Below are 12135 nucleotides of genomic sequence, written 5' to 3'. Positions count from 1 at the left end.
GTGACACTGATAGCAGTGACAAGGACTGGCACATCCCCAGGCAGCCAGTGTGCTGCGTTTCTCCAGTGAGGAAGGGGAAGCCTGGAGAAAAGAGCAAGGGAATTAAATCATATTATCCCTGTTACGTGCAGCCCTCCACTGCTCCCCAGCATGATGTTATCACAGTAGTGCCAGCTTGTCCAGCATCAGGCCAGACAGGAATACAAGCTGGAAGAGGCCATTTGAGCCCCAGCTTGGGTTACCCACACGTACAGACAGCTGCTTGACAGGTGTTCACAAAATGTTGCAGAGTACCTGCTCCGTATGTTGCTGAATGTGACAAACCTTCCCTGTTCATGATTGTGTGCTAAGACTTGGCTTAAAAAAAAAAAAAAATGAGAGAGGAAAACAGAGAGAGAGGCTACTTTTGAAATGGTGCAGCTTCAAGTTTGGGCTTTGTTTGTGTCCTGGGTCTGAATCCCTAACAAGGACTCCCAGTACCTCATCCCTCCCGGAAAGCATGCTATGCTTTATGCGTAGGTGACAGCAGAAGGGCCTTTGCAATTCTTGCTAATCTGGCCTCTAAGAAAAAAAAAGCCTTGTTTAACCGCAGATCTAAGCACTGGTTTTAGCAAGTGGTTTCAGCATTCCAGCCAGAGTTAAAAGTGCATGGCTCAGCCTCTCTTTCTTCAGAAAGAGCTGAAAAGGCTTGGCTTCCGCTCCTTTCTTAGGAAAAGAAGGGGAGAAAATTCTTGGTCTCACAGGCTGCTGGCAGAAGTGCTGAAGCTTTGTGATCAGTGTGATAGAAGTATGGCACAAATAGTCTGTCGTGGTTTAACTCCAGCTAGCAACTCAGCCCCACACAACTACTCACTCATTCCCTTCCTGGTGGGATGGGGGAGAGAATTGGAAGGGTAAAAGTGACAAAACTCGTGGGTTGGGATAAAGATAGTTTTAACAGGTAAATCAAAAACTGCATGCGGAAGCAAAATAAGGAACTCGTTCCCCACCTCCCATGGGCAGGCAGGTGTTCAGCCATGCCCAGGAAAGCAGGGCTCCATCACAGTAACAGTGACTTGGGAAGACAAACGCCATCACTCTGGACATCTCCCCTTCCTTTTTCTTTCCCCAGCTCTGTATGCTTGACACCATATGGTCTGGGATATCCCTGGGGCCAGTTGGGGTGTTGCCTCCCAGCTCTTTGTGCACCCCCAGTGTCCTCTCAGTGGAGCAGCATCAGAAGCAGAAAAAGCCTTGACTCTGTGTTAGCCCCGCTCACCAATAACAAAAAAACCTCTATTATGAGCATTGTTTTCAGCACAACAAACAAACCACAACCCCATGCAAGTTACTAGGAAGAAAATGAGCTCTCCCAGCTAAAACCATCAGTCTTTCTTCAGATCTTTAGGACCCAGAAACATAGGGTGTGTCTAAGGACTTGTACTATAAGCTTTATTTTATTTCCTTTTCTCCAGGTTCAGACAAGCTCTATGTTAAGTAGCTCAGGCTCTTTCCTTGTGAACACTGCGGCAGTTGGTGCATTTGTGCCCTGTTGTTGAGGAAGAAAGAGGATTGGTGAAGGAAGCTCAGCTCATGGCATAGGATGGAGCATGCCTGGTAGTGGCTATTGTCCTCTCCAAGCCCTTGTTCACTGCGGTTCCTCCCCCAGCCTCACTGCTGCCATTTTCCTCCTCAGCTGGCATTCTTGAGCAGCTTTTCCTAAGACTTCTGTTTCACTTTGGATGCATGTATATAGATTGTATTCTACTTCCTGGCCTTAATCTGACAAGCCACACTTGTCATGGGGAGAGCAGCTTGTCCGAAAAGGAGTATTTGGTGGTAGTTCAAGTATTGGACAAGATGCATGAGAAGGCTCAGGATTAAAAGATGTGTGTTAGGCAGGCTAGGAAAGTTTGTAGCTTCCTGGATACTACGAAGGCCAAATGTTTCTGATTACATCCTAAGTGTTGCTGCAGGTTCCTGGAGAGCTGTGTTCTCTGCCCAGATCCCAGGGCTCATCTCCATTTACTGCTGACTAGACAGACATGTCTCAAACCTGTGGGGGTCAGCTTTTGTGCTGGGAAGTTGATCTCATAGTACAGTGGGAAACACTTTTTTTTTTAACTTTCTTAGACTGGGTTTTTGTCTCATACCTCATCCAGTCCAGCATGACTAGAAACAACTCTGCTTTTTCAGCACAGATGCTTCTGCTTTTCTTTGCTAATGGTCTAGCTCACCAGGAACCACTTGACCAAATGCTGTAGTCCTCTTGTTTTGCTATACTGGTATTTTCTATTCTTGTGCTTTGCTCCTGAGCGCTCTGGGGTTGTTCAGGGGAAGTCCAGCTTTTGTCATTGTGACGTTTAGGTCTGTATTTATCTCTCGCCTGTGGCCTGTCTCCAGAGTCGTCAGTGGCCATCTGCCTTAGCCCTCGGCACGGCAGGGCCTGGGGGATGGAGTCAGAGGAGAGGCGGTGCTGGAAACACAAATGTGCAAGCTGCTTAGGGCAGTCAGCATTCTTGCTGTGTGATACATCACAATTTAGAGCATTTGTTCTCCTTTTCATTTAGGAAAGGAGCTTTACTAGTGAGTTGTGAAGCATTGCCAGTGTTCCCATACAAGATGGCTTACAGGGAGTAGGGACATCAGCATCATGGTGTGCTCAGCAGTAATTCTCACACCCATGGCTGTGCAGCTCCCTGCCCTCACCTCTCATCATGTGGTGACCTCCAAGGCTAATTTTTCTGTCTCCCTTTGAGTTACACCCTCAGAGGAGACATCCCTGTTCTTGTTCCTGTTCTCTGGCACTGTGAACTGGCAGGAGCATCTCCTTGGTCTGGTAAGACAGCTGCAGTCTTCAGCCAGGGTTCAGTGATGTCTAAGGGGTCTCTGGCTGGGTCTTGAAGAGCACAGCACTGTTTCTATGGAGGGATATATTCCTTGCTGGAGGGTGATGTTGGTTTTGGGGATGGGATTTACCTCACTTAATGGGCTAGGAAGAGCAGTTATCTTGAATGTCTTACTGAATTTTGTTTGGAAATGTGTGTTACTACAAGAAAACACATCTTATTGCCAAAAAGTGTTTGAACAGTGAGGTATGCACATCAGACTTGGAGCAGATACACTGACAGGGATGTCTGGACTTAAGTATTGTAGAGCAAATTTTGTTCCAGTGCACGAGTCCGTTACTGGGGAGGATAATGAAATATGGGCTGTGGTATGTCTGTGTAGTCACGGATAACTCTGCTCCTGAACCTCACCCCCCACCCTTCCCGAGTCAAGCTCAGTGGACACTTTGTCTTGCTAAGGAGAGGAGATCAGTCTGTTGGAAGGGGATGCTAAACAGGCCTGGGTGTTTAAACTGCTGCTTGAGCTATATTGGTGGTGGTGGAGGATACCAAAGGATCTACCAGATTAAATGAACCGGTCTCCCTCAAGCTGTTTCTTGGATTGTACACTGCATTTTGCAGTTTAGTTGGAAGGACTTTCAATTTTATAAGCCAGCTAAAATAGTTGAACTCAGCTGTTGTTTAACAGATGAAGGATGAGTAATATTCAGGACTTCAAATAATTTTCTGCTTTATATTTGTTTTGAAACTGCTGGGATTCTTCTGTTGTTATTTGTGGATAGTGTCCATGTTTAGTAATAACCCTTTACTTTGAGTTAGTTTGATGAAAAACACTAAGCTGTATCTGGGCTGTAAAGTGTCTCTTTCTCAAGCCCTGTGGAAATCTTCCTCTTCAGAAATGTTGCCTCTGAAATGCTGCTTGATAGAAAATATTTTTTTCTCACATTCACTTGTACGTGGGAAAATACTGCCTGTGTCACTGTTTCTCTACAGTGTGTGGATGCATGTGTGGAGCAGTTGTCTGGCTTTGGACTCTGTCCCCACCTGATGCCCAGCTCCTTCTCTGGTGTCACAGCCTCAGAATGTTTTGTTTTTGTGGCTGTCACTTCCTCCCAGGGAGCCTGCACATCCAAAACTTGTTATGTTGGGTTTTCTTGGAGGTGCTGGGGTACTTGGCAGTGAGCCCAGGACACTTGGTGGCCACAGCCCCTTCCCAGCAGCCCTTGGATGACTGCAGTCCTGAGCATCATGTGCATATCTCCTGAGAGTGACAACTGTCACACAGATAAATCTTGTGTTCTCTTGTCCTATGAAGTTTAAACTACAGGAAGGTGTGAAGTTAAGCTTGTCCTCTGTATTGTTTGGAACAGCTGAAAGCTCTGCTTTAGTCATTGGCAAAATAAAAGAAATTGAATCCAAGACAGAGCTGCATCAGGAAGGGAAGACTTAAGTCTGTGAAATATTTGTCTGGAATCTGGGAAGCGCTGACCTCTTGCAGATGCTGGTACCTTGCTTGTTCTTGGATATTAACTATGTTAAACCCAACTAAAACATCTATGACTGTGTCTGCTGCTGAAATTTCTTCTTGTTGATAAAGCAAATAAGAGGGAGGAGAGAAATCCCCAGCATGTTTTTGTTTGTGATACAGCTTAGGCTCTGAGTGAGTTTGGGAGACAGACTTTGAGGGATGCCTTGAACAGACTTTGACAGGAGTTGCTACAGAGAGGGACCATTTGTGTTGTGGGGTTTTTTCCCTCCTATTCCCTGGCCTCTGCTTCAAAAGCCAGCTAAATATTCACATTATTTCCCTTGCACGGAATGTGGTGGTGTGGTCGTGTAACCACAAAAGGAAATGTTTTCCATGGGATCAGTGAGATGATTCAACTCAAATGTACGTACACTCATACTATCCCAAAAATCCAGTGCGAGGAAACGAGCGGGAATGTGCAGACAAGGAGAGAGAAGCACTGTCCTGTTGTGGGGAATTTGGGTTAGATTGGGTTAAACATATTCTGAAGTATCGCCCCTCCTTTTGAGTCTTTTGAGCTTCATCTCTGACATGGTTGAATTGGAGCAGGGGAGATGAGCTCGTGTTCATCCAGAACTTCCCCCGGCCTGGCAGAGTTGTGTAGCTGCAGAGACATCCCGCGGCCGGATGAGGAACAACCCGAGCCGTGTCCCTTGTTCAGGCCTCCAAGATCCCTCAGTTCTTAAATTGCTGCCCTTGGCTGCTGCTGTGCAAAGAAACTGGAAATTTGATGCATTCGGAAGCTGTAGTCACCACTTGGTTCTTGAACCAACATTTGGATAACTCATCGTTGTGAGGAAATCCTGTGACATTTTCCCCAGCAGCCTCAGGAGCAGCTGTGATCTAAGCTGGAAAGGGCAAGTCATCTGGAGAGAATTTGGGCAGCTTTACTTTTCAATCATCCTGTGGCTATACCGGGCACTCTGCAAACATGAAAAGAGCATCTGCCTCTCTAAAGCACTTGTAATCTCCTTTGGATTTAGTGATATATCTTCCTTACCTCTAGAGCTCAGAGCCTTCTTGTGTGTATAGGTGCTGTGAAAGTATTAGAAAATTGTTGTCCTGAAAGGCTGGGAGTAATAAGGGAGAGAATCTGAGCAGAATCCATTCAGTTCCAGCACACACACAGTGACAGAATGACTGTCTTACTCTGCATCTTTCATGTCAGTGAGCCCTAAAGGAGAAAACAGTGTGACAGTAGCAGGTGAGCAGGAATTATTTAGTCATTTAGATGTTAAAAATGCAGAGGCACAAGGAGTGGAATTCAGATTCTGGAAATGTTTGTACTGCCTGTGTCAGTCACCATTACTGATAGGCAGGTGTGGGCTGTAGCTCAGTCTGCTCCACTGCCTTACTGATAAAACTAACAGGGAAGGAAATAGTATTTTCTAAAGATGGGAGGCTCATTATAGCCATATCTCCTTCTTTGCCTGTCTGCTGTCAATCCTATTGGAGGAGCTCTGCATGGGACTGCCTCTGAATTAGTGTTTGTTTACCTGTAGGATTAAAGAGGTGGTGAGGAGCATGCTGGAACAAGCAGGATGTAAACAGAAAACAGAAGAGGATACAGAGGATACAGATATAAATAAATACCATAAGCTTCTCCAAGTGAACAGGGAGTGAATGTAAGTCGTCCTTTACTAACAGGAATCTCCTTTTCTTTTTCAGATCACTGCAAGGAAGCAAATTGCCAGGATTTCCCCCCTGTGGCTGCCTGACTGCTGCTGAACTACCCCTCCCAGCCCATGTGGCTCTCCCCATGCTCCAAGAGTGCAACAGGTGCCCAACGCAATGTGTGTTTGTCAAACCATGGAAGTGGGCAAGTATGGCAAGAATGCCACTCGATCCGGAGACCGGGGGGTCCTGCTGGAACCTTTCATTCACCAGGTGGGCGGCCACAGCAGCATGATGCGCTACGATGACCACACTGTCTGCAAGCCCCTCATCACCAGGGAGCAGCGCTTCTATGAGTCCCTGCCCCCAGAAATGAAGGAGTTCACACCTGAGTACAAAGGTGAGGCCTCTGGGCATTCCAGAATGCAGTTACAGCTTTCAAGAACCTGCCCTTCCATTTTCCTGCAGCTGTCTTTTGGTGTTACTTTACTTTTCTACTTTACTCTTTTGCAGGCTGGCAATTTGATAGCAGCACTTGGAAAGGAGGAAGGTTTTTTTTTTTTGTAGGCACACAGAGTTGAATGTGCTCCTCTTTCGAGACAGAGAGCATGCAGTGTGACAGTTGTAGTCCATAGTTTAAGATTATGGATGCATAACAGAAGCAGTTTTATTACCAAGTTATTGTCAGTTGCAGCCTTGACCTTGAGCTAATGAGGCCAGATCATAGACTGAGCATTTTCACGTTCCAGTTCCATAATTTATTGCTTCCTCATCCAATCTCTTTATGGACCCATAGCAGCAAGCTGTTGAAGCAGGAAGTACAGCTTTCCCAGTGCTGAGGTGCAGCCTTGTCCCCAGCTGCTTTGAAGGAGTGGAATTTTCCAGTGCCTGTGTCGTAGTAGTAGATTGGCAGCTCAGCTGTGTCTTTCAGAAGCTCGATAGGCTTCCGGCCTTGTGCATTTGTGTTCAGGATGGTGATGTGGTCAGGTAGCCTTCTGTGGGGCTCAGTGTTCCTGTTCCCTCTGCTGCTTTGTCTCCATGTGGCACTGGGAAGGTGGTGCTTTATGGACAGCTGGGACCACCATCTGTTCAGGGTCTTGCCTTTGCATCTGGCTGCAGCCTGACTGTCTCAAAGCAGTGTCTACACACAGGTCATGAGTGAGGGGTGCAGTCTGAAACAGATGGGTCTTCTCTTACCCTCCAGCCACTCTGGGGCCACACAGTGCTCTAGTATCCCATCAAAAACGCCACTGAAGCCTGTGTAGTTCCTAGAATCCATATGATGTGAGTGTTTTCTGGGGGGGTGTTTTTAAAACCAATGAAGCTGATAGTCCAGATGGACTGTTGTCTTCTTGAGGTCAGATACTTCCTGGTACCCTAATGGCAGGGGGATGTGCATGTCCATCCCAGTGTGAGATTTCATGCTGTGCAGTTTCACAATAGTACCAGAAATTTTTCCTACTGATCTGGGGGAGAGGATATTTTCTATCTGAGCACTCAGATATTACTGTAAGACTTCACAGAGATATCTTGAAGAGCACATTCAGGCAGCACTTGGAGTGGCATTTATGTAGTGACATTCTGGAGTCCTGAGCTGCTCTGGAGTTGTGTTTGAACCCCCTGAACCTTGTTAGCATTGTCCTGTGTAGATAAGGAGAAAGGGAGGACAGGAACAGGATGGCCTGCATCAGCTGAGCAGGACAAGGTTTTCTCACGTTTGTGATGAATCATTTGATTCAGTGCATCTGTTGTTTGATACTCCTGGCAGCTAGTCAATACTAGTGACAAGCTAATGAAACATTTTGTCATTGCACATCAGGAGATGGGCTGATGGCCTCATTTTCAGGGCTGGGGCAGTCCCAGAAATGAAGATGTCAGCCCTAACTGGAAGTGTCAGCGGTCCTGCTGTGTGGCTGGCCAGATATATTCTGAGTCTGTGCTGTGAAAGATCTATAACTTCCCTTGGACTGTGGTGCTTTCCAGGAGTCTTCTAAAGGTAAAACTGGACAGGACACATGGTCCTGCTTGCCTGCACTTGGCAGAGGTAGTTATGCTTCTAGGGGCCCCTGTTTTTATTGCTAGGGAGCCCTGGGCCCTTGCAGGTCCTTTTTTTGTGAGACTGGCTGACTTATGGTAAGAGTGGTAGGTGTCACCTCAGCCTTAGGGCTCTGTACTTCATTGCTCTGATGCTGGAAAGCTGCTATAGCAGAGAAAGCACAGTCCTGCTTGGCCGGTGATGTTCCTGTCAACAGCAGGATTTCATAGGTACTTACCCAAACAAACCAGGTATTATTTCACATGCTTCGCTCCCCTCAGCATCTTGGCAGACTGCACTTGACTCTCTCCAGTTTGACGACATTTGCTGCAAGACTGAGGAAGGAAATCAATCACACCCTCAGCCTACCAGCTGCACTTTTGTCCTTATTTCCTGCAGTGGCAGAGCTTCCCCCTCTTTCATTGCTCTGGGTTTGCTTTGCTGCTCTGTGAGCTACATTTTCATCTCTTCTGCTGAACATTTGGTTGCTAATGGTTGTGTATTCCCTCACCGGGAGAACTGATGTGTTACTTCTTCCTGGCAGGTGTGGTGTCTGTCTGTTTTGAGGGAGACAGTGATGGCTACATTAACCTGGTGGCCTATCCCTACGTGGAGAACGAGGCTCTGGAGCAGGATGATCTGCCAGAGAGGGACCAGCCACGGCGCAAGCACTCGCGCCGGAGCCTTCACAGGTCAAGCAGTGGCACCGAGCACAAGGAGGAGAAGCCTGGCCTGGCCAGTGACAGCACTGAAAGGTAAAACTTGGAGGGCCCAGTGACAACATGAAGAACAGGAGATCTCTCTTCCTTACTCCTTTGGTTGAGGGTGTTTTGCAATTCCTTAAGGTGGCCAGGCTGTTGTGCACTTGATAGCCCAGCGCATTTTGGCACTGCAGACTGTGTCAGGAATTTTGCCAGGTTCAGGACCAACTCATCCAGATGAAATGCTTCTGACACAACAAGATACACTGCCAACAGTTATCAGATGTGGAACCAAAGCATATAGAGTAGATTTGAACACTCTTCAGTCCACCTGGTTATTAATCCAGGGCATTCTTCCCAGGGTATTTTGAATATGGGTCTTTGCTGCCTCACCACAGCCAGAGCTCTTGCAGAAACAAGTTTTCGTGCTTGCTCTATCCATTAGTAGAGTACAGCCTGGCAGAGATATTACATCAACCAGAGCCTAGAGCATGGGTCCACAGCCCAGGGTATTGGTGAGAATTTGCTTTTAAGAAGATTTGTGTTGTGTGCAGCAGGAGAAGGAATAGGAGATGGTTGTGTGCCAAGGGAGGATGTGACAGTCGTAAGTATGTGAAGAACTCCTGCATTCTAACAGGCTGGTTTCTTCTGTCTTTACACCAGCACCATCCAGGAAACAAAGAGTCCCAGGGTGGACTTGCACATCCACTCAGATGTTCCATTTCAGATGTTGGATGGGAACAGCGGCCTGAGCTCCGAGAAGATCAGCTATAACCCCTGGAGCCTGCGCTGCCACAAGCAGCAGCTGAGCCGCATGCGGTCGGAGTCCAAGGACCGGAAGCTGTACAGTATCCTTTGGGAGGCACAGCTGGGTGTGTCAGGCTGCTGCTGCCCTGGCCTTACCCGTTTTGTGCCTGAGGCAGCCAGGCCTGCATTTCCCTTGGCATTTCTGTGTCTCACACAACCACAGTTGAGTTACATGTTCCTTTTCGCTGTTCCTTCCTGCTTCCCATACTGTGACACTAATGAATCATAGAATGGTTTGGATTGGAAGGCACCAACCTTAAAGATCGTGTTGTTCCACCTCCAGGCAGTGTGACTGACTTCTTCATATGGTTGAAGATGGGGGTTTTTTTCTGTGCCTTTCCTCCTGCTTTTGCTGGACTTATCAGCTTGTGGGGTTAATTTGTTTCACCTGGATTCTGTTTTCCTCACATAGAAACAAACTTACTTTTAATAGCTGCTTCATCATTTTAAGTGCATGGGCTTCCTTCTCCAATTCTCAAGTGTGTGCTTGGAGACTCCAGCTTTTATTTTTAAATGGCTTGCATCACTTGCAGAGAAGTCATTCTCTTTGGCTGCCCTCTCCTTTTTAAGCACACTTCCTTATTTTTATGAAGTTCCTCTTTCTAAACCAAACACAGTTTCTCTCTTGCAGGTTTAATCCAGCTGTGCTCTGGTTCCCATTTCAGTGTTAACATGTTGATCTGTGCCCTGTGGGATTCCTTAGGGCAAACTTTTGGGGTTTTTTTTCCCCTTTTTGGAACAAGTTGCTGTACAGACTGCCTGGGGTGTGTTCTCAGTGCTGTGCCCCGATGTGGGGGGGATTGCCCACTGTGTGCTGGTGACCGAGAGCTCCTGTTACTGTTCTGTTTCCTGGCTTTGTCACCTCCCCAGTTCCCCCCTGTGTATTGGGCAGTGCTGCTGTTCTGGACAGGCCAACCCTGCCATTAGTTGACCCTTGAGTTTTCAGTCTGTGGGGATTGTATTGTTTATCCATATGGTCAGATGGCTGATTTGATTAGACTTTAAGCTTTCTCTTAATGGATCAGCAATTCCTACTGTACTCTGTCCTTCCTGACACCAGTGTTTAGCTTTTCAGTTTCCCCTCTGAATTTCCAGTACACATGCACATGACCTTCCTGCTGTTGGCTGTTCCACTTTCTAGGCTGTTTCCTTCTACCAGCTGTCAAAGCCTGGGTCCACTGTTTGGGTTTTGTCCTTTTCTTCAACTCACCAAGCTGTTTGTCTTGTCTGTTCTTTGGTTCCTATTTTTTTGTTGCCCAGCCCTATCTCCTGCTGGCCCAAGTCCCTGTCTGTGGTGGCCCTGGGGTGTCTCTGGCGGGTAAGCTCTCCTTGACTCATATCCCAGAGTTCCTCTTGCTGGAGAATGTGGTGCATCACTTCAAGTTTCCCTGCGTGCTTGATCTGAAGATGGGGACCAGACAGCACGGAGATGATGCCTCTGAGGAGAAGGCTGCTCGGCAGATGAAGAAGTGTGAACAGAGCACTTCAGCCACCTTGGGTGTGCGTGTGTGTGGGATGCAGGTAGGGATCCCCCAGGCTGCAGATGCTGCTCTTTCCTTTTCACAGCTCCATTAAGCCTCCCAGTTAGGGTTTCCTGCTGAGCACTGAATTTGAACTTCCCACTGCAGGTAGGTACACCAGCATTCATGCTATTTTTGTCTTCATTTCTAAGCCTAAAACAAAGGAGCCTTCTTTTCCTGAGGTGGTGTGTTTGTCCAGAGCTCTTCTGTTAACTGACAGTTAGGGGATTTCTAATAAAATTATTTTTGTGGCTTAGTGTTCAGCCAGAATGACAGTGCCCGGGGATGGAGGTGTCCGACATTTCCTTCTGTACTGCACTGATTGTTAAAAAGTTGCTCTGCTGTGCCTGGGCCCTGCGCACAAGGGTTTGCTGCTGGTGCTGCTGTGCAATAATCGCTCATTTCCTCACCTGCCAAAGGAACCAGATCTTGTAACCCAGATCTCTGCCCACGGACTCTGAAGCAATGAGGACTCCTCATTAATCACTTGCCACGTAAAGGCAATAGATGTTGGCAGGTCCCACTGCCAGGGGATTGTTGGAGTTGCTGTAAGACTTTGCTGTTAAACTCTTGGGGTCAGTTGTGCCATGCCTTTTGGGGCACTGGGACTGATGAGCCACCTTTTGGGTGTCCTGGGAGAGGACTGGTGCTCAGGCATCCTGAGTATGCCCCCGGGCTGCTCCCATGAGCTTTGGGATTCAGGGAATGGCCAGAGCTGCGTCTTGTTCCTGCTCCAATCATAAGGGGGACAGGATGAGTTCCCCCTGCCCTGTCAGTGCAGGACAGCTCAGGGCTTAGCCTGTTGCTCCCACTTGATGTGCATTTCCTTTGGTGTTCCAGGTCTATCAGCTGGACACAGGGCATTACTTATGCAGGAATAAATACTATGGCCGCGGCCTTTCCATCGAAGGCTTCCGCAATGCCCTCTACCAGTATCTCCACAACGGCATTGAGCTGCGCAAGGACCTCTTTGAGCCTGTCCTGGCCAAACTGCGGAGCCTGAAGGCGGTTTTGGAGAGACAGGCCTCCTACCGCTTCTACTCCAGCTCTCTCCTCATCATCTACGACGGGAAGGACAGCCGGGCGGGGATGTTGGGGGAGC

At 47.7% G+C, this 12135-nt stretch overlaps 1 protein-coding gene across 1 annotated transcript in view; it reads left to right on the top strand.

Annotated features, from left to right (window-relative positions):
* Positions 1 to 12135, top strand: part of IP6K1 (inositol hexakisphosphate kinase 1) — a 36556-nt gene that overhangs the window by 22130 nt on the left and 2291 nt on the right. Inside the window, 5 exon segments of the mRNA XM_008632140.2 lie at positions 6025 to 6370; positions 8550 to 8760; positions 9370 to 9554; positions 10859 to 11034; positions 11874 to 12135. The exon segment at positions 11874 to 12135 is cut by the window's right edge and continues 41 nt beyond it. Of these exon segments, the coding sequence (XP_008630362.1) occupies positions 6148 to 6370; positions 8550 to 8760; positions 9370 to 9554; positions 10859 to 11034; positions 11874 to 12135 (1057 nt within the window). The 5' untranslated portion in view covers positions 6025 to 6147.

The sequence above is a fragment of the Corvus brachyrhynchos genome, unplaced genomic scaffold (assembly GCF_000691975.1).
Source record: "Corvus brachyrhynchos isolate BGI_N302 unplaced genomic scaffold, ASM69197v1 scaffold4, whole genome shotgun sequence".
NCBI classification, from domain to species: Eukaryota; Metazoa; Chordata; class Aves; order Passeriformes; family Corvidae; genus Corvus; species Corvus brachyrhynchos.
The sequence above is the reverse complement of the archived record's forward strand: the minus strand, read 5'-3'. Positions and strand labels throughout refer to the sequence as shown.